Raw genomic sequence first — 23058 nt, 5'->3', positions numbered from 1 at the left:
AGAAATAAATTGGGCAACTGCTGAGAAGTATTGTGCAATGTAGGCTCACAGAGGTGGCTGGATGCCAATTGGAACTGCGCATTGCGCAATCCCAACAGTAAGTGGGGAGGTCTTGCTAACTAGAACTACAAAATGTTCAGTTTAGTTTGGGCACAAGCTAGGAGAGACTGAGCATTGCGTAGTATCAGTGGCTAAGGTTTGGGGTTGGCTCTTGGAATTACGTAGTGTGCAGTTGGAGCCAGGCCTAGGAAACCTCTACGTAATTCCAGAAGCCAAGGCTAAGGCTTTGAGCTCTAGAAATGCGTAGTGCATGCTTGGGCAAGACGTGATTCGGGCCAAGGAAGCCTAGATATACCCTAGGGAATTGAGAAATTGAATAGATATGAAGTATTGGATGATGATGGGTGTATATCTAAGTGAATGATAATGTATGCAAGTGAAATGAGTGAAGGAATCAATCAAATGGAAGGAAAACGAAGCATGTGGAGAAAGTCGCCGTAATGGCGACCGTTAGTGTAGGAACTGGGTGATGCATGCGACACTTGGAAAAGGTAATGCAAAACTTAAATAAACACTTCTACAAGCTAAAACAAGTTGAAACATCAGTGGTTGTTCAACAAAGTGAGTGAAACAACACTCTCATAAGCTAAACAAACAAAGGCGACATAAAAGGTAGCAACAAGACTTACCTGGAAAAACAACGAAGATCACACCGGAGGTTCCTTGATCTCCTCAAGAATGATAGAGCTCCAGGATCAAATGTGCAAATGAGCTCTAGCTACACTGATTGAATAGATTTGGTTTGATTTAGGGTTTATGACGCGAAGGCCAAAAATCAAGGAAAAAAAGTGACACTTGGCGGCAATTTCCAAAATAACTCAAGTGTCTCCTCTAAGCTGCTAAAAATAGGTCCCTATTTTCTAGGGATGCTTTTTCACTTTTTTATTTTTTCCTTTTTCGGGAAAAATATGTCATGCATGGCCCAAACAGATTACGCAGTTCTGGGCAAATCACTGGCTCATGCACTGAGAAACTTCTGAGTGGGAAGCTTCTATGAAATTTCTGGGCTGAGTGGCTATCAACTGCCTCTCATGCTCTATATAGTTTCCTAGTTGAAGATACGATGTCATCTAGCTCTACAAAATTCTGGAGCTGAAGGTTGACTATTAACTTGGACTGTGTAATTCCTGAGAGCAAGGCTAGTTGCCCTCAAGGATTGCACAGTTCACTAAGGCAAGCCTGGAACCGGGTTGAAACCAAGTCAAGAGATCATATTGTGGGTTAGACAATTAAAAAGTAAGAAAACACAATCTATAATGAAAATAATAAAGCTCCATCAAAGCACAAGTACGTAGGTCAGTGAGAGATGAGTTGCTGTGATTTAGGAGGGAGGCTCCAAAACAAAGCATATGCAAAAATTTTGGAGAGTGGTTGTAGCCGTTAAAATAATTGCATAGACTATTGCTTAGGCCAATGAAAATATCTGGATTGACATTAATGTGTCGGTGATTGAGTTATGGCCTTCTATTGAAATTATTTTTGAACGAGAAGATTTATTATAGAGATCACAAGCAACAATAGTAGAAATAAAAGCAGACATGGATCACAAACCAGGAGATGGAACAAGGATATTCAAAGTCTTAAAATCCAAGAAAAAAGATGAACTTGAATAATTCGACATTGAAGACAGAAATAAAGTTGTCTTGTAGGTGAGAAAGGTTATAACCAAGAGGAATTTGATGCTACAACTTGAGAACAAGTGCTAGAATTTAGAGGTTTAGATTATTATTATTATTTTTTTTAATGCTCTACATCAGAAAGGACTTCCAGGTTTGCAGGATAGAGGTGGAAAATTGATTCCACTTGAATATTATCAACACATGTTACATTAGATAGCAGTGGATGGGACCAAGTTTGCCAAAATCAGAGGAATTACAATTGGCAAAGATTTTATTGAAGGTTTAAGTTATGATTTGTTAATTCAACATGAAATTAAGCATCTGTTTCTAACTTGGACTACTTTTGAAAAATATACAGAGGTTGATGAGTCATATGTAAAATTGCTAAATTTTTATATCCCTAATGAAAAGAGAAGGGATAAACCATGTGAGCTCATCGTATAGGAACATAATGCCAAATTTCAAGAGCAGACAACAAAATAATTTTAGAAGCAGACAACAGAGTAATAGGGGTAGTGAACATAAAAGTAGATTTCTAGCTACATTCATTGTTGGACACCTAATCCTAAGTGGGTTAGTGTGGAAGTCGAATGGACAAAAGGAGTCCAAGAGACCTTGGGATCTGAAACCCAAGAGTCACATATTTGTACTATAAATGTATATCTATTGTTAATTAAAAATGTAGTCACATGATTTATCTTTCCTATTCTATGTTTCCCATGAGTGTTTAACATGGTATCAGAGTAGGCGTATTCCTGCCCTGTATAATTAATTTGAGCCATTTGTTTATGGCATTTCTGTGCAGTGTATTTCTGCCATATTCCTTTATACAAACCTGTGCATTGTCTGCCATATTCACTTAAACGTATGAAACGTCCCTCTCTCTGCCTCTGCCAGCGCTCTGTCCTCAAACGGCTATGTCAATCTGCCACACCGGCCTGCGCCTTGCTCTTCTGTTGCACTGTCATCCTGACTTGATTTGAAACGTTTGCACTGTCCTTGTACCTGCGCTCTGGGCCTGATACGGTATCTCTGCGCTTGTCAGCTATGCGTTTTATGTATTCTCCCATGCAAAAATGCAAAAACGCTTCTGCCATTATTCTGTAGAATTGACCAGACTGTCGTTATAGCTGAACGCTGACAGTGATGTCGATGGTGTCTGAATAACGGAATAGCCGGCATCGAAGGGAATGTCGTTATAAGTTTTGTCGTCGAGAAAGTATTTCGACCCCCTCATAGTAAGCTCCATGTTAGATGCTTTCAGTTGAAGGTTCTCTTTCCTCATTCTCTCGTTGTCTGCTTCCGCTTGTCGCAAACGGAGAATGGAATCGTTGAAACTCTCGGCAAGTGCGTGGTATTGGAGAGTCAGCCGAGCCAACTGATATTCCAATCGAGTGATTGCTTGTACAGATTTATCGGATTCTTGAGACAGATATTGATCCTGAGCAGTAAAACCGCGGGCTGTATGCACAATTGATGAATTATAGCTTTTCATATATTCAGGTAAGTTAATTCCGTATAGTGCCGTGTTGGTTTGGTATGTGGGATTTTGGGGCATTTCTATGCCTTGTAGCTCCTCTGTTGCATTAAGTCTGTCGCTTGCTACACGTTGGTATCCACCGTTGTAACTTCGCGAATTGTATAGACCGATGTTTAAAATATGAAACTCCCGCTGGTGCAAAGCTTTGTTCTATTCGGCTATAAGCCCAAGATTTTCTAGAATTTACCAGTTGGCATAACCCACTCTATTGCTCGACTTTTCTTTGGTGGCTTGTCTTCACACTTGACGTCAGTGACTTAGGGTTATGGTGGCTTTCAGTATTTCGTGGCCACCTCCTCTTTTGTTGCTCATATGCTCTTTTTACAAGCTTCAGACAAACTCAGCTCCATACAAGAAGAATATGAACTGAATATGAATAAATAGTGCGATCGTGGTTTGGATGTGCCTGCCGACCAAACTGAATCTCATGCTCAACGAACAACCCTGTAAAAGTGTGCTCTTCCACCTTCTATTACTTCGCGGCTACTAAGAAGTCAACTGCTCCGGCCATTCTAACAATCGCTTGTTAGTTTTCTAATTGTCCAAAAGTCTTTCACACCAAGAATTCCTTCGTGCTTCTTTCAAAAATCTGAAGAAAGTTCAACTCCTCATCGTGTGGACCAGTTGGATCTGACTAGAGAAAGGGAAGTTGATCGCCTCGTCAAAAGGCTATGAACCGAAGCTGCCCACAAATTCTGGCATTGTTCACGTGTTGTCGAATTCTCGGGAGAGATTGTTCTCATTCTTGTTCTACCATATCGAGATTTCTGCTCAACATCACCAATTGCAACTACGCTGGTAAATTTTGACTCTATAGTTTACGAGTATGTATGTTAGTTTGGCATAAGTGTTGGTTGGAGAAATATTAGTGGACATGCAGGCATAGTTTTTCTCAGAATTTGTTATCTTGGATTCGAATTCCCTCTGAGCATGAATACGTAGCGTCCATAACGCATTGAACCATTGGCTCCCAGTGCTGTTCGAAGAATGATGGCTTAATTCATTTGATACACAAACCCTTATCTTCGATGTATTGATATTGAGCTGGTCTCCAAGATTTGTCATTGGTTTGTATAGACTGTACTTTTGCAACGCCTGTTAACCAGAAAGCGTTAGCACTCTGCGCAGATGTTGTATTCCATTCGGTAACTAAATATATTGCAGGGTCCTTGAATTGGTTTTAGGCAAGGGTTCTGGGTTTCGCTATTGTCTTATTTTTGGGATTAAACACTTGGGTTACAGTGGGTATTCCACGTTAATTGAAAGTGTTTAATATACAAGCAGGACCCATGCCTAAGGGCTTTTGCCTATGATCTGCATACCTGGAAATCGTGAAGTCTTTCTGTGAGCATATTCTACTTAAGTAAATATTCGCGAGTGTTGATTTATTTTCCAGAGGATCAATAGGCTTGGAGTTTTAAATGGTTGCGGTCTTGGAGGTTCGGTCTTCAAGGGTTGAATGAGCATTATGGTATGATCTCATCTCTGAGAGTTACAGTCAGTGAACAAGATATTTGTGTAGATCGTCACTGGTATTTTCATACACATTTTTTTCTATCTACGGAATTACAATTCTGAGCACTGTCAGGTCTCTAACGCTAAGGTTCGGTCCACTAAGGCATAAAGATGTCATGCTTGATTTAAATCTTGTCCTTCAATCATTTAAGGAGCTCGTTGAAGTAGGAACTAATGTCGCAAAGCTTGACTAACTCATTTGAATAAATAAGGAGTTTACATTCTTGCAGTGGATCATCTAGGTCACATTATGAGCACAGGGCCTTTTGTTCTATTCATCTCTGAGGAAATAATCTAAGCAATATTGCAGCAATATGAGCAAATATTCAGACATATTTAAACTAGGATTTGTATTTCCTGTGGTGGCGATGTTTTGATGCAGCAAGACATTCCATAATCATTGAAGACATAATGGAAGAGATTTGATCCTGAAATAAGAATCAGATTTGAAGACTCTGAAAGATGCAGTAGAAGTACATCTACCCAGGTTTGTGTCATAATTCTGAAGAAGGCACAATTGTAAGCTAAAAATCCGAACCTGCCTATACAGTACTCTAATCTTTGATGCAAGGAGTGTTGTTGACTGTTTGCATTAAACAGAGATTAGATTTAGAGATTTGATATGACAGTATTGACACATTATTCTTTGTAAATGCCTATGATAAAGCATCTATTGAGTTGGTACTGCTGACATTGTTGATCTATAGACATGTATTGATGAAGTGAAGTATGATTTCACATTCTAGAGTTTCAGAGAGCTTGACATTCCTTGATTCCACTGCTGTATAAAGAGTTTGGTGAGCTGATTGTAATCTTTTATGTTGCATGCTCCTCATTTGCTCACATTTATAAAGGATATTGCAATGACATTAAATTGTGAGTGATTGTTGCTGGTTGATAGTCGTGATCAGTTTCTTTAATGTATAAGATGATGAAGGAAATGACCAGACTTGAAGATGCATTAAAGTTACTGAATATCCTAATTCATTCCACTCTTGATGGGACAGTCAAAATCAGTAAGGATTTTCTCTCAGAAATTCAGACATGTCTACAAAATGCACAGGAAAAGATTGATTTTTTGCAGCTTGAATCACAGCTACAGCAAGAAGAGCTACATCAAAATAGACATCATTCTGAACCTGTTCAGAACATTGATACAACCACCCATCAGCAGCAAGACAATAATGTTACTGTTCATTCCAATAAAGCAGTAATTGTACATGCAGATGCAGAAACTCAGTCTGCACTTCCCAAGCCCATCATTAGACCTTGGGAACAGCTTGTCCATAACAAGCACAGAACTGGTCTTGGATATGATAAGGACTTGTCCTTTCATATTCCAGACTATGCCAAGCCCATTCAGTTTCAGAGTGCTGGATTTATTCATGACAGTTCACCTGCTCCTCATGACAGTGCGCCTGCTCCTCATGACAGTGCGCCTACTCCTCATGACAGTTCAGCTTCAGTTGTTCCAGATTCTGCCCCTCTTCCACAACAACAACAACAACAGATCGTGAAATGCCAACACTGTGACCGAGTTGGCCATTTGAAAGATCACTGTTTTGATCTTCATCCATGTAAGCACTGTCATAAAACCAGCCATTCTTCACACAGATGCTTCAGAAACAAACGTCCTGCAAGAACAAAGATTCATCTTGGATGGATCGCTTCTTGGCAATGGGCATCAACAGCCAAGAAGATATTCCAAACACATATCAGAACTTGTTCCAGAGTATTGAACAATCTTGCAGTTGAGTTTTCTCCATCATCTCACCTTGTATCTGACAGGGGGGGAAATGATGGTCATCTACAAGCTTCAAAGTCACATCAAGCGAGCCTGAGCCACAACCTGCCACACCAGTTTCAGAGTTGCAGCCAGAGACAAAGATGCCCGTGAACAAAATTAAGAACACTTCCTCTAGCAGAAGACACCATCTTCTTGCCAGTTTTGGAAGAGTTCCAGGAATTGCATTAAGCATTCCAGAGTTGTTGGTCATCCTTAAACCATCACAGATTGAGAACACTTCCTCTAGTAGAAGACTCCAGCTTCTTGCCAGTTTTGGAAGAGTTCAAGGAATTGCATTAAGCATTCCAGAGTTGTTGGTTATCCTTAAACCATCACAGGTTGAGACTTCCCTTTTCAGGTTGAAGTTTTACCTTTTATGTGGGGTGAGACCTCCCTTTTATGGTTGAAGGTTTCCCTCTTTAAAACAATAGGATCACTTCCTCTAGCAGAAAACTTCAGTTTCTTGCCAGTTTTGGAAGAGTTCCGAGAACTGCACTAAGCATTCCAGTGTTGGTGGTCATCCTTAAACCACCGCCCTTTATACCAACATTTCAGAGAGCACATTCAGCCTAGTGCTGCCATGCATTTTTTGCACATTTTGTATTACAGCTCTCTTCTTGGACTCATACATAACCCTTCGGATTAAGGGGGGGGAATGTTGGACACCTAATCCTAAGTGGGTTAGTGTGGAAGTCGAATGGACAAAAGGAGTCCAAGAGACCTTGGGATCTGAAACCCAAGAGTCACATATTTGTACTATAAATTTATATCTATTGTTAATAAAAAATGTACTCACATGATTTATCTTTCCTATTCTATGTTTCCCATGAGTGTTTAACATTCATCAACAATAACCCTCGAAATCTGTGCAAAGTGTTCAAATTAGTTCTAATCTAATATTCTTCAGTTCTATTTTTGTAATATCCCAACTATTCTAGATGATATTATATTTTGTAATAAATTTCAATTTAAGTTTAGATATGTTAATTCAAACTCTATAAATATTTTGTAATTCAAAGAAGAAAAGGCCCCCTTGTGATGAACTAGTAAATATGATTGTAACTTTCTAAGCTATTTTTGAAGTTAATAGAAGGAATCTGGATCCATTCTGAGCAACTTATGTATCTCTATGAGTTCTGGTATTCAATTATGTTTTCATTGTTGTTTTCTTTTCACATATTCAAGGTAACATAGATGTATGGGGAAGATTACATTGAATGTAAATCTATCTAAAAGCTCCTGCAAAGTTATCATTATGTAAAGAGATTAATTAGCTGAAACTCTTTGTCTTAGTTAATTCCTCTAAATTTTTAAATTGCTTTGTCTTAGTTAATTTTTCTAAATTTTTAAATTGATGACAGAATTGCACATCTAAATTTTTAAATTGCTTTGTCTTAGTTAATTTTTCTAAATTTTTAAATTGATGACAGAATTGTACATGTATTGTTTGGCTATAAAAAACTTCTATAGCCATCTATAGAAGTATATAATAAATTAGATGTTCAATTTGAGTATTTAAAGAATTATATATCTTCTTTAATTTTTCTTTCCAAATCATTTTAAAAATTTAATTATGTTAAAGATGAAAAATCAACACTTCTATTTTCAATTTGCATTTGTTTAAAAGTTTTAAGCATTGCTCATCCACTCACAATTAAAAGCATTACTTTAGATGCTTTGGTATAGTCCCTTACCCTAGGATTGTATACAAAGGACTACATGCTGTTTGATGATTTGATTTTATGCATGAATTTATTGGTGAATATTTTTATGTTTTCTGTAGTAAAATGTTAATTTAGGGTGGCACCGGAAATTCTGGTTCACATGTTCTCTATAATTAAGATAATATTCTAAGATGATATGAGGAATTTGTCTCATGTCATTTTTAATTGTTTTCTGTTTGATGTAATATTCTAAGATGATATGAGGAATTTGTCTCGTGTCATTTTTAATTGTTTTCTGTTTCTAGAAGCCGAGCAATATTATTTGCAGGCCAAATTTACTGTAATTTATCATTTTTGTATCTAGTTAAGTGGGAATAACTGCACCAATTAAGTATAGAGGTGAATTTACCGATTAGTATGCAGAGATGTTGAATATATTGTTACTTCATGTGAAGTTTAGGAAGATGTTACTGTCGATTTACAACGTGTTCTATTACTAATTGATGAGAAATGTTAGATTTACTCTCTCAAGGCTATAAATTTGTCTGCTCGATGTATTCATGCTTACAAACTAAACACCTAGGTTTATAGACTGGATGGAACCTTAATTATCAGTGTAGCTATCCATAAGACAACTAGTGAGAAAAAGGTGTAATATTCGAGTTAAGGGTGAGTGGTGCACTCCTATTAACTAAAACACTACATATGTTGGAGTAGGAACCTGGAGATCGATGAATCTGGTAAAATTATAAAAATAAGCAAACATAACAAAGTCTAGATTTGGCTATATTAATAGTCAATTCGTCCTGGATCTAGTTAGGAAACACAACTATGCGGTTTTTATAGTCTGGGTATAGAACCATCTGAGTATGTGTCTCAAGTTATCTATGTTGACTAACTAAAAGTGGTACGGCAGGAAGCATAGGATAAACCACTGACAAAATATTATTTACCTAGTTTAGTAACTTGAGACAACTAATTTTTGTATTTCTTACCAAAAGAAAATTTAATTACAGTTGTTGGGCCGCTACTGTCAAGTTATCCCATGACAAAGTGCAAGAACAATTAGATATATGCTTGAAGGAACATAATTAGAGCTAACAGTACACAACAACTGTGTAACAATGACAACTATCGTGTATACATGAGATGTTTAGTCGAACCAGATAGGACCAAAGAAGTACTTGAGATGTTTAGTCGAACCAGATAGGACCAAAGAAGAATCATACAGGAATTAAACACACATTATCAACACACAGGTAAACCTGAGTCAAACATCTCATCCATTTACAAACAAATTTACCAATAAACTGAACCCATCAAAAGTAATTCGTTTAGACACAAACAAATCAAAACTTGCTGAGATGTCTCTAATTAAATAGGCATAGATATATATAACATTACATGACGGTGAAATCCCATTGTAACAGTAAATTATACAGTAATAAGCCTAGATGCGAGTTAGTACGCAAGACTGAGTGGTAAACAGTCGCCTAGTTAGGCGGAACTTTGCATCATAAAACAGAATACCCCACTGGGGTTGATGGGAATCAGCGACACGAAACACAAATAACAATAGAATAGTACTCTGTTCTCGAAATTCAAGCACACACTTTACAAATTTTGTAATTCAACACCGAAAGTATTTCAGCATCAGGAATTTCAGCCCAGAAATTTGTCCTAAGTATCTAGGACTAACCATTCCTATTACAAGGAGGTGACCAACCTTGAAAACCATCGAAATCATAGAGATGAAGGTGAGAAGCGCCAATGTAGTTAGAAAGAGCCGAGGCTCATGCCATGAACCAAAGTGTAGTGCATACCTAGGAAGGCTACCTTGCCATCTGAAGCGATTTAAGTAAAATAAAAAAATGATTTATCAAAGGATTATGTGTGCAGAAGAAGAGCATCCCTCTATCTCGTGTTGGAAAATTGATTAATCAACGCATGATACTCTTCAAATTGACCGGATAGAGAGTTCATACCTTGGAGGACTTGGATCATAACTGGATACTTGGCAAACCCAGAAAGCATGTAAGCTTATAGAAGAGACAGCTATGTAGTATGAACAGTAGGAAAACGTAAACGATGAGGGTTTGATCTAATACCAAAGTGGAGGTGGTGGGTCGAACCTTAAATAGCTACTAATCCACTGAATCATGGAGGCCAAATAATATACCTGTGGACAAGCCACGGTAAAAAATAAGTATAGAAATGCGGAATGGAGAAATGACAAAGAAACAAACAAACTAAAGAAATAAATAACTAGTATCAAGGTAATATTATAATAAACCACTAGGTCATTCGACAAATTACAAATTGGATTACCTGGATGTGTATGGCTTACCACCTGTGAAGGAACCGCTACCATACAACCTAGAGACGCCACGACGAGGCTAATATTTTTACATGCATTCAACATAGTAGCATCTGGAAACTACTGAGCGTTGAGCTTGACGAAATCCAAAACACAATGAGTTGCTAAATGAGGAGAAAAGGAGTTAGGGTAGGGATAAAATATCCTTGACCGTCGATTTTTCCCCTATAAATATAAACCATTGAACGCCATCCCAGATTCTGCCTGTGCATCACGTGAAGGTGTGGAGGTAGCACCCATAGATTGGAGAACCAAATCCCCAGGTGGGGTGTGTCATAAAAAATAATGGGAAAATTCAATACAGACCATGAAGTAGTACCATGGTAAGAATGCACTAATTGGAAACTGTAGTAGTATTACGATAATCCATGTTCAAATAATTCATAGCAGTGAGGGACATGACATATATAAAGGTGATTACGATGGTGCATTAAATTTAGTCATAAAAGTTATGGAGTACCATAGAATAATGTGTATAATATTATGGATGAAATAACATATTGTAAATGTAATGTAGCCATTAAGCCTCAATAGATACACATTACTTGCTTAGAGAGACATGATAGCCGCAGGTCTCAATACCACATTACCTTTATATGATGCACTTATCATACAATAGTTAGAATATAACCATTTCGACATTAGGAACGACACTCATAAGGGGTTTGTAAGAGTCCCATAAAACCCATATCCTAAATAGAACTTTAGATTTATATTAGGTACATACCAATAGGAAGGTATGACATAATTTGTAATGTTCATAAGCTACAAAATGATATTGATATGGAAGTTGTGATACACTTCTATTTAGTCATGCTATAATATGCATAAGAAGAGTTATATTAGTAAATGTGGTGATTAGAAAGTAAACAAAATGTTGGAGATGAGGGGTTTGTGATAGATGGTATCAGAGCTCTAAGATGGTAATTTCAGGTTGATGTTGTTCAGGTGGAGGACTACTTGGTTGACAAGCAGTTTGGACATTTGGAATCAAAGAGGTTGAAAATAACTAAACTCGTAAACCAATGGTAAATTTGAGAAGGGACAATGTTGCCATATAAAGAGCACCAATATTTCCAAAAGAAAGAAAATGACTAGGATTCCTATTAGAGGGGTTTCCTTGACTCGTAGAATCAGGAACTATTGCTATTAGTTTCAACCTAATATCTACTAAGGAGTTGTTCCACGGTGAGGATGTTGTTCCACTGTCAATTAATATATTTTAGAATTTACAGAGTAACTATGAACTACAATATACTATTTCTAGTATGTGCAAACAATCTCCCCAAATGCTGTGTTCGGTGTATCACAATAGACAAGGTGGTTGAGTTGGTTACCTATGGTAGGATAAAAACCTATAGGGAACTTCTCAAATATACCCAGAGGTACTTGGAAGCGCATTCCATAGTAGTGTTGTCTAATGCGTCCTATACAATAGGAAGTATTACGATATACTTTTCATACGTGGAATGACATCTGATATATTAACAAGAAATTAGGTTAGATGTTACAACAGCTAGAGACACCTTAACATCAATCCTTGAAGCTATAGTAGTAGAGTTAGTGGAACTCATAATGGCTTCCCCTTGCCTGTTGTTTAAAAGAAAATTTATAAAAAATAAAAGAAAAAGGATGTATTTCCTACCGATAGATAATATAAAATATACTTTATAAAATTAAAGAAAGTATAGTTTTCCTTATTTTAATACCATATTACATCAATGCAAATAAAAAATAAACACAGTAGTTATGTGGGTTATTACCAAGAACACTATAATGATTTTCAAAGGTAAGAGAAAATACAACCTCATTTTTAGACATGAATAATAATTTACATCAACATTTTCCTATTATCACATATCCAAACTAAAAAAACAAGAGTGGTGTATTGCCCGTAGAATAGGGCCAAATTAAAGATAATGCATTGAAGCCCTACATCAATACAATAGAAAATTGAAAACTATGATTTACATTTTTGTAATACAATTACATGAAAAAACATCAATATAATTCTTTATAGTCAACAATGGTTTAACTGGTGTGCCATACTCCCACGAGTGATTTGGAAAACTTAAAAAACAAAAGATTCTTCACAGAAAAATTTGAGGAAGGGAAAAAAACTATTAAGATTATCAACTTCCTTTATATGGATAGTAGCAAATATATAACCAATTAACTATTGCACTATTTAGTAATAGTAGTGAAAATAAGTTTCCTTGACAAAAATAGATAAACCAATTTTGGTATATATAGATATAAAGAAACTTAACGACTTATTGAGTAACTAATGCCTCATCAAAATATGTTTTAATTAACAACATATAAGAAAAACAAGAAATATTCCTAAAGAAAACTTAAGAATGGTATAGAACACCACTAATGATGTAAAGAGACTACATTATAATTGAAAGAAAAATTTTACGGTCCATGGAAAGCTATAATCTGTCGAAAAACACAACATAAGAGTTAAATATAACAATCATTAAAAAGTATCCATTCCTTTACAAAATATTGTAGTCAAATGTCATGGGCAATTCGGGATGCAATTCCTTAATAACTCGAAGGAGAATCAAGGGTCAAACCCTAAGTATTAGACCTTTACACTAAATAGTGTCAATTCAAAGAAAAATTTGGATCACCTTTTAAATTTAGAAACAAATGCATGCCCATCAACAAGTATAGACCTCGAAAGAGAAGGAATGTGGAAAATTAAAAACCTGAGAAAATTGGAAATCTGATTTGCCGACAAGAAGTAAACTGAGTAAGAATGGACTTTTATGCATTGCGTTAATTCAAACTATAGGTTCTTGTAACAACAGGGAACTGAGATGAAATTAGTTGATTGAAGAAACCTCAAGAAGAATGAGAATTATCGAAACTAAACTCATGAAAAAAAAGAATTCATGAGTTAAAAAACTTGGTTCCTATATAATATAGATTACCTGTAGTAGTGCATAACCCCTTTCCTCACCATTTATACGAACCCTATCACATAGGGAAGTAATACCTATTTACTAAAAAAACCTCTTAGGGTGAAATGTAACAAAAATTATTAGCTCTATAGTCATTAAATAAAAAGAAAGAGAAACCTGTAAGAAGTTAACCACAACCTAGAGTGAGACATGCCCACTGGGATACATGCTTTAAATAGAATCTACCCTGGAGGAATTCTCTTCATATGATTTGCATGTCTTTCCAATCACTAAAACAAAACTAAGGTTCGATATGAAATTACAAGGTAAATCCATGAAAGAAAGAAGAGAAGGAGAAAAACTTTACGAGCAAAAAAAAATTACCTCAATGAAGAACCTTTGAGGGAGGTGAAATATGAAAATTATGAACTTGGAGCAGCCAGACACAATAGTACAGTCACCGTGGTGGTTTTTCGTGATAAGGCATATTTAATAAACCCCCGAAGTTACCAACAAAGGGGCATAGAAAACTATAGATAATTCGAAATTCAATACATAATTGCAAACACTAATGTCATATAGGTAACATATGTATTTATGGTGGTCGAAAGTTTGATTGAAAATCCCGCCCCGTGATACCATTAATTGAAATGATTAATAAAATCACATATGCAATATAAAGTGTGGTGAACTAGAACTATATATCGAGATCCATTTATTACAATGACAAAGGAAAACAATAGAACTATACAACATAAGGTTTTCTAATATATGATAACATAAATGAGTAGGTTTAGTCTTACATTAAAAGAAATATTATTATTATTATTATTATTATGCAGAATCTAGAGTCATTACCCATTCTCAACTGCAAAAAAGTTATTGATGTAAATTTCGATTATATAAAATTATATTTATAAACAATTTTATTCATATATGGACATTGTGTCTAAGTGGGTAATTAAATAGAAAGAGAAATTATATATATGGAATTGAGATATAAGTTGTGTGTCAAAGATTCGTTAAAATTTCTTGTATTAAAAAAAAAATTGTCTTTTCTATAGTTGAGTTTCATGGGGATGTCACAAGTGGTATCAGAGCCAGGTTCAACTCTAAGGCCTAAGGGAAAACCTAAAACTAAAATTTTAATGAAAATACTATTACATTTATAACTGGTAAGTTGAAACTAAACCTAGTATTGAGATCAAGATAATTGTAAATACTTGTATTAAAAAAATACAGATAATCAAACCCTTTCGGGTCAAGTGTAATATGTTTAAAATAATAATCTAAGTGTTGGTTACTCAGTTCATACATAGAACCGAATCCTAGTAGGCCAAGATAAAAGAAAATAGCCTGAAATGGAAACGGGTGATGAAATGGAAAGATGTACACTCTTTAATAATTGAATGGCTATGCATTTCCATAAACCTGCGTATAGAACAATAATGAAGGTTTTCATTAGAATGATTATCATCCTTATATTGGACCGACTTCATCATCTATACACGTTGCTAATAATTTTATATTGAGGAAAATCTTGGTGTGTCCTTGAATGTAATTGTGATAAGAGTATTAGTATAGTAGATTGAAGTTATGTCATGAATGCAATTCATAATTAAAAGAATCAAAAGGGGGCAGAAGCCATGTTGGAAACATACATAACAGTAAGATTAAATCATTGCACCTATATAACTGGGTTGAGGAAACAGCATTAGTAGTAGGAGAAAAAAATTAACTCTTGCCAGGAGTCAATTTCATAAGGGAAATATAGACAACAAGTAGTGTCCATATGGAAGCAAAGAAAAATAGGACGTAATTGGTTAATCATAAATGAATCACTCTAAGTTATTATGCTTGTACCAACATAACTCTGGAACATGGAGCAAAAGTACTAGAGGAAAGAAAAAATTTACCTAAGGGAGGTGTTTCCCTAGAGGTTAAGTCCAAAAACTATGCATAGAAGTGACAAGTATCAATGAGGTAAAGAAAAGTAGAAATGGAAGTACAAAATAAAATTTCCTATAGAAATTGCAAAAATGGACTCTATAGATATCAACGCAAAAAATTTAGAAAATTCCAATACTCACAAGGTCAAATGTAAGTGATGCTTAAAATATTTATGCACGTGAAAATTAAGAGGGCTAAGAAACGACGTGGAAAATATTAGAGTATAGATTAAAACTATGGACATGAATTAAGGGAGGATGTTGTCTATAATAAAAAATAATAATAATAACCCACTCATGTTAAAAGTTAATATGTACATGAAACCCGGCACAAAAAAAGTTGAAAATTTGGACCTATCCTATAAAATTTATATGTAAGTATGTATACAATAATCGGTGTTTTAATCTTAAGGATACAATAGAACTAGAATGGTACTATATTGTTGGTCAATGAAGTATTGTGAGCCCTAAGGTAGACATTGATAGATGTATGGTATACAAGTTAAATAATAATTACGATTTTTTGCTTGTATATGTAGGTGTCCTATTAAAAGCATTAATACACCAAAAATACTAGGAAGGATGGGAACCTTCACTATGAATACTCTGATTTGAGGGTATAAATATATAATAAAATGGATGCAAGATGTTGCATAAGGATGTAAATACTCGTGGAAAAGTGTTGCAAAGAGGGCGAAAACAAATCCTACATTATGTAGAATAGAGTATAATAAAAAATTTGGAGGTACCTAATGTTAATATATGTTACAAGTGAACATGATAAACCAAATGTCATCATTATAGGATAAATATATAATTAAAACACATCTCAAGTAAGAACATGTTAAATGTTGCAACTTATAACTGTGAGTCAACTTCCATGTCTATCATAAACACCTTTGGTTTTTTAGATTGATAAGACAGTGGAAGAACTAACCATATGCCCCCCTCTCTCTATATATGAATGAATATTTTCAAAGGAAATCTTGTGTGGCCTTCTTGATTGAGGAATTTTAGGAATCAACGTACTTGTAATCTAAAATTTTAGTTCCAGATATCAAAACAATCTAAAGAATGATGGCATAGGAATGACGAGTGACCCTTTCAAGGAAAAAGAGGCGTGTAGTACTAGGTAAATGTGTGATACAAAAGAAAAACCAGTTTAAAAATCCCTATCATATCCACATAGTGTTGGTGTGCCGGGAAAAAATGTGAATATCATTTATTGAGATAACAAAATAAAGGAACATTTTGTGACTCTCTAATTAAAGCGTAAGAGCGATAATAGTATGTTGGTTGCACCCGGGGACAAAAAAACATGAAAGCACATAGACATAGAATAAAAAATATATATTTGTGTGATGATAGCATTACACAACCTTGGATTAGGTGGAATCGACAGAGGCTAAAATTCAGAGTGGAAACAATAACGTGACAACCTAGAGGGCTGGTTGAGTCCATGGATATAGTGAATAATAAAAAAAATGTTTAAGGGATTTCCCTTAACCTCGACTTAAATTGCGTATATGTTGCAAACATAATAATGCAGAATACATATATATATATATATATATATATATATATATATATATATATATATATATATATATATATATATATATAGATATATGAAAGTTCCCTTATGTTTGATATGGTTATCAAGAGTGGTCATCATAATAGGAATATGACTGCTTTAGATGGCATGTATAGAAGAACATATTGAACAAAAGGAATTCCTAATGAGTAGGACTTTTATATTGTGATCATTGAAAAGCATAGGAGGTTGCATGGTTTGACTCACGTGAATAGAGATAGAGTAGTCTCCAGACTCTATGTGATAATGTGTAAAGTGTTGAGTCATGGGTATATGTGCATGTGTGTACATGTATAGGTTCATTGCTGCATTATGCAATGTGTACATGGTATTGTGAGCAGATAACTTTGAAGAAAAAAAATGAACTCTGAAAAGAAAAAACAACCATTGATTGGTTTAACAATAAGTGATGGAATGATCATGAGATTTGTAGAAGCTTACATATTAGTATACTTTACTCAATGGAATTTCACTAACTAATTTACTTATATTTTTATCCATAAGGAAAAGGGTTAAGCTAACCTAAAATCAAAATAATCAGGAGAGCTGATTAGTTGATGGTAGTTAACTGAAGATTGATATGGGTTAATTCCAAGGGATAAATAGGTAAACATAAATTAGGTTCTTGGACCAACTTAGTAAAAAACAAAAGATTATGTTCGAGTGGTGTATCTGTAACTATGAAGAGAAAACTCTAAATCTAATTTTTTCTATTTGTGTCAATATGCATATGAGTGCAAGAGGGTAGAAACCCCACAATTCTACATAGAAGAAAACTGCATATAACCCTCATAAATAACTTGCAATTCTGAATGACAAACGGCCAATTTTTTTTTGCAATGTGAACTCATGGTTTTGCGCCAAAGGAGAATAGAAATGAAACCCAAGATGGGCATAACTAAATCTTCTTGGACAAAATAAACAAGAATGTAGCTGCCATGAGAATGGCAGGAAAAATGAGGGTATTTTAAAATTTACTCATGCATGACTAATGCATATCTAACATTTGAAATCAAGATAAAAGCATAGTAATGCTACCCAATGTGATAAAAGACTAGTTGCAATTTATCATAAAAAGTTCGAACATTAAACTATTTTTGAAATATTATTGATGCTATGTAAAAGTGCAAATGGAATTGGTGTTTCCATGGTCTAAAATTATAGTGGAGCCATGTGGTGGGGTCCATGTCATTTGGCATAAGTCATTGGGTAAGTAACAAAAGAAAAACATATATTTGTTATTGTTGATGTACTTATAGTGATGTTGCTAACTCATGTTATGTGCAGACTGCTAACCTTTGTTGGGATAAGATGCATGCTTGTGACCCTTTTTAGGTGCATAGAACCCAAATTATGGTGCCTAATTAGCATGGATGAGAACATGTTGTAAATGGAGTGTAGAATTCGAAAAGGAGTGAGCTTTACTCTAGAAACTGAACCATCCCTCGAAATGAAGTGCAAGACTTTTGGGTGGAACACTTTTGGGCCTGTAGAGGCCACTCGGTAAATGAAGGACAACTTTAAGGGGAGGGGAGATGTAATATCCCCCATAACTTTAATTATAACTTTTAACTTTTGGTTGAAAAAGTTAGTGAGAGTAAATAAATAAATAAAAATGACATGTGATGAACTATTGTTTTATTTCTAAGAAATAAATGAATGAGAAGTTACTTTTGGTAATGTGTTAAAGATGTTAGGGTAAGACAAACTCAAACTAACAAGAGACAATTGGGAAGTAGTTACACTACAAGGAGTAGAAAGGAAAAGTGACTGGGGAAAAATGCCATAGTTTTTCCTGGGGAGAAGAGAATTTTGTGGGAGAAAAAGACAAAAATTCTCAATAGAAATATTAAGGGAGACAAAAACAAGTTTTTGGATAGATAGATATTGGTTTGAACCCAAATAAGTGTGTAGGACACTAGTCAAGGTTTTTGACGGAGAAAGAAAAAAAACCCTCTGCAAGAAGACACTTTCTTGAAAGATTTTTTCCAGTAAGTGGCAGGAGCTCGAGGGTAGTGAGTGGAAACACTGACTTAAGGTTGGAAGGATTGTAATAGTTTTTCTCACATGTCCAAAAGGTATGGGTAATGTTCCATTGATTTTCTGGGTGAGAATGTTTTAATTAACATTAGATAACTAGAATAAGAAAGATGCCTAAAGAAAACTTAACAATTGTACAAAACATCACCATCAATGTAAAGAGACTACATTATAATCCAATGAAAATTTCTTAGTCACTTTATTAGTATATAATGCTCCCATGTTTCTTTTTCCCAGCAATGCATGGACATGGAGTGTGTAGATTAATGCATGGACATGGAGAAACAATTGCCACAAGCATGTATATCAATGCATGAACATGGACCAACACTTGCCATGAGACCATAACTAACATATACAATAAAAAGCTAATAAATATATACAATATATTTATTAAAAGGAAACAATTTCTATTCAACTATATAATTATTTCATAGATTGAATAATTCATTTATATAATACTTTCATTCATGGAAAATTGTTATTATGTTTCGAATCTCTATTTTTTAAAAATGATTTATAGAATATAATTTTATAAATAGAATAATTTTTTTAATTATAAGTATAAAAATATATTATAAATTTTCTTAATTTGTTTCCTTAACCTTAATAAATATAAATGAAATAAATTAAGCAAACTCAAATTTAACCATCATATATTTAAAAATGAATTAAAAAAAAAATAAAAAACATTTTACAATAGAGCACCTAATCTACGTTGACAATCCTAGATCATATTGCCTTGTGCCATAACTTGATGATGAAAGAGGGATGGCACTGGGCACAAATAAACTTGACAAATTAGGCATTGTGTGGGTGTAGGTATTGGTGGCACCATCCAAATTTTTGAAAATATTTCCCCTCAGCCTTTTTGTAATTTGGATGAGGGCATCTCTAGCTACACTCGGTTCTCCAGTAACCTGAACGAGCTCCTCATTTTGGGAGGCACATTTTGGTCGCTCCTCTTTGCGAAATATGCGAATATTTGCTCCAGTGTGCATCCGCATCTCACTGATGATGTTGCCACCTTTACCAAGAAGGCAACCAATGTGCTTTGACGGAACAAGAAGCCTTGTACAAATGCGACCTTCATCATTGTCATTGTCACTAGTGCTTCCACTAGTCTTTCCTTGCAATTGGAGGACTGCCTCGAGCGTAGGTGAAACACCATCATTAGCCAACTCTGTTGAAGAAACCACAATTACACGTTCATCTGAATCTGATTGTGCGTCTTCAACCTTAATACTTGCTCCTGTATCTTTCCTCATCCTTTTGATGATATTGCCGCCCTTACCAATCACACCTCCAATTTTATCATTTGGGCATACTATTCGAATACAAAACTCCTCCGGACTTTTCTCAACAGCAGAATTCCCAGATTTTGGAGCAATGGGAAGAGCAGGGTTATAAGTAAGAGGCCATATTGAACTTCGAGCTTCACTTCCATATCCTCCCAGTGCTGGTAAATGGCCGGAGGCATAAGTACCATTTACTCTTGGAGCACCTGAACTGTGATGAGCAAACAGTGAATCTCGTTGTGGAACATAATTTGGCGGAGTAAATAATGCGGGCACACCAGAAGGAAGGAGTGAAGTTGGGTTCGTTGCAGATAAAATATCAGTCCAAGGAATTTGCTCCTTAGGTGGGTGTTTATACAGAAAAGCTGAAACTGCATACAGTGCTTTCTTGACAGCGGTTGCATCTCCAGATATGACAACGACTTCACCAAAACTAAAAGCACAGCCTGGCAACTCATCTTTTGGCCGTATCTGAATTTGTGCCCCGGATTCGCTCCTCAATTTTTGAATGTTATTTCCACCTTTTCCAATCAAACCTCCAATCTGGCTGTTAGCAGCCAGCAACCGAGCATTGTGTTGTCTCTTTTTGTCGTCGGCGTAATTATCTCTAGCAGAAGAAGATTGTTGAACAATAACAGAATGCACTCTAAGAAGAGCATCCTGAGCAGGACACAGTACGGGTTCAACTTCAACTTCATTCTCATTGCAATCCTTCTCCTTGTCGTTGCCTGACGGTGAGCTGAAGATTACTATCACGCGATCATCAACGCCTGGAACAGCATCTATAACTTTGATCTTCGAACGCGTCTCTCGACTCACAGATTTTATAACTTTACCCGCCTTTCCTATAACACTTCCTACCACATTAACAGGGCATAGTATGCGATACACAGTACTGTCAGCGCCAGGCAGAGTTCGCTCTCTACCAGTGCCAGAGTTCCGCCTCTTATTTCCAGAGTCATTGTTCTCTGGAATCTCATTTTCCCTGCGTGCTCGCTTTCCAATGGCAGAGTAAAACCCGTCCATTGCAGGCAATCCTTTCACTTTCACAAATAAAAACTCTCCGTCTTTTAAGGAAAAACGCTGAGCCACGAGAGGAAGTTCGTGTACTTGAATCCTACCTGTCTTCTTGAGTCTCCCACACCTTCCCGTCAAGGGCACTGGATTGCCCCCTTTTATATGACATGCTTTAGGGCTCAGTAAGGCCGACAACTTGTTCACACGGTACCCTCTTCTTAAGACCGACGAGTGTGGGTTAGGTTTCCACTTCAATAATAGTATCATATTTTCATATTCTTATATCTATATTAATATAAGTGAAAGAAGAGGAACGAGAAAACATTCTCGATGTGATGGTTATTATTATTTTAAAATTTTGTAGATAATTTTTCTACTTAATTTAAATAATTTAAATTTAAAAATTTAAAATTATTTAGTATGGCTGTGGTTTCTTCACTAGTTTTAAAATTTTAATTTAATTTTTAATAATAATTACGCAATTAATAATAATTACATAAGACATTTTTCTTGGGAGAACTTCCCTAATTGCTAATCTATATTATTGTTTATAGTCATATTCATTTACTGTTAGATGATTAACTATGGTCCGCTATTAAATATTAATAAAATTGTTAAGAATAAAGCATTGAAAAATTACCCAAAAACATAAAATTAATGATTAATTAATAAGTAGTCAAAAAATAGTTATTACACTGTAATGTTAAGGCAGAGCCCCTCTTTCGCGTGAATAGATGCCTTTGTAACAGGAAGCACAGCTGGAACAACTCCTCATTCACTAGTGAGTGCCCTTGTAGGTGTTGAACAACTCCTCATTCACCAGCGATTGCCTCTACATTTGAACAAGTCGGGTATGATGAAGAAGCCAAGTTGTGGATGGATGAAGTGGGGCACGCTGAATGGTTGGGCCTAGGCATGGTGGTTATTAGTTAGGGCCATCCTAGGTTTATCAGAATTTGATTTAAACCACTGCATTTGTTTATTTCTTTCATGTATTTTGTGATGGGTTCTTGCTTTTGTTTTTTGTGACGATTGGCCATTATGTTCTTTGACAATTCACAATTTTATACCAACCTGCTTCTTCCTACAAATTTCTTGGTCTTTGTTGTGTGAGGTAAGCCATTTTTCCGAGTGATACCCTATTATGGCCATGCTTTGCTCTAATGATTTTATACAAAAAGTTATACAAAGTATCTATATTGAATTGTATATAATATTACATGTATGCTTTCTAACTTGTGTCTATGATGGCAAAGAAATAAAATTTTCCTCTTGTTCTAGGGTGTGATAACTCTCTTTAAATATTGATTTTGGTATACATTGTTTGAATTGTTAATTTAGATTTAACTTAGTCCTCAAAAATATATTGAGCAAAACCCTAATTACAAAAATCTGGAACACTTGAATCTGTGGGAAACTGTCAACAACTTGAAAAGAGCTAACTAGTGTATTGTTCCTTTGACTTGTAAATATACGATACACAGTACTGCTAGCGCTAGGCATAGCTCAGTATCTACTAGTGCTAGAGTTTTGCCTCTTATTTCCATCGTTGTTCTCTGGAACCTCATTTTCCCTGCGTGCCCACTTTCCAATGATAGAGTAAAACCCTTCCATTGCATGGAATCCTTTCACTTTTACAGATTATTAAATGTCTCCCTCTTTTAAGGAAAAACGTTGAGCCATGAGA

The 23058-nt window shown here is 35.3% G+C and overlaps 1 protein-coding gene across 1 annotated transcript; it reads right to left on the bottom strand.

Annotated features, from left to right (window-relative positions):
* Nucleotides 1-19769: 19769 nt before the first annotated feature.
* On the bottom strand, nucleotides 19770-21380 carry LOC149206954 (KH domain-containing protein At4g18375-like). Its single transcript, XM_089397870.1, has one exon. It carries the CDS (start codon nucleotides 21378-21380, stop codon nucleotides 19770-19772), a length of 1611 nt encoding a protein of 536 aa, XP_089253996.1.
* Nucleotides 21381-23058: the final 1678 nt, after the last annotated feature.

This window comes from Pinus tabuliformis, chromosome 1_2 (genome assembly GCF_031772625.1).
Source record: "Pinus tabuliformis cultivar Carrire ecotype Pingquan chromosome 1_2, CPIR1, whole genome shotgun sequence".
Taxonomy (NCBI): Eukaryota; Viridiplantae; Streptophyta; class Pinopsida; order Pinales; family Pinaceae; genus Pinus; species Pinus tabuliformis.
This window is presented reverse-complemented; position numbering and strand designations above follow the sequence as displayed.

Excerpts from the sequence above, each read along its gene's own strand:
- LOC149206954 (XM_089397870.1), bottom strand. The coding sequence starts at position 21,380 with ATGGACGGGTTTTACTCTGCCATTGGAAAGCGAGCACGCAGGGAAAAT.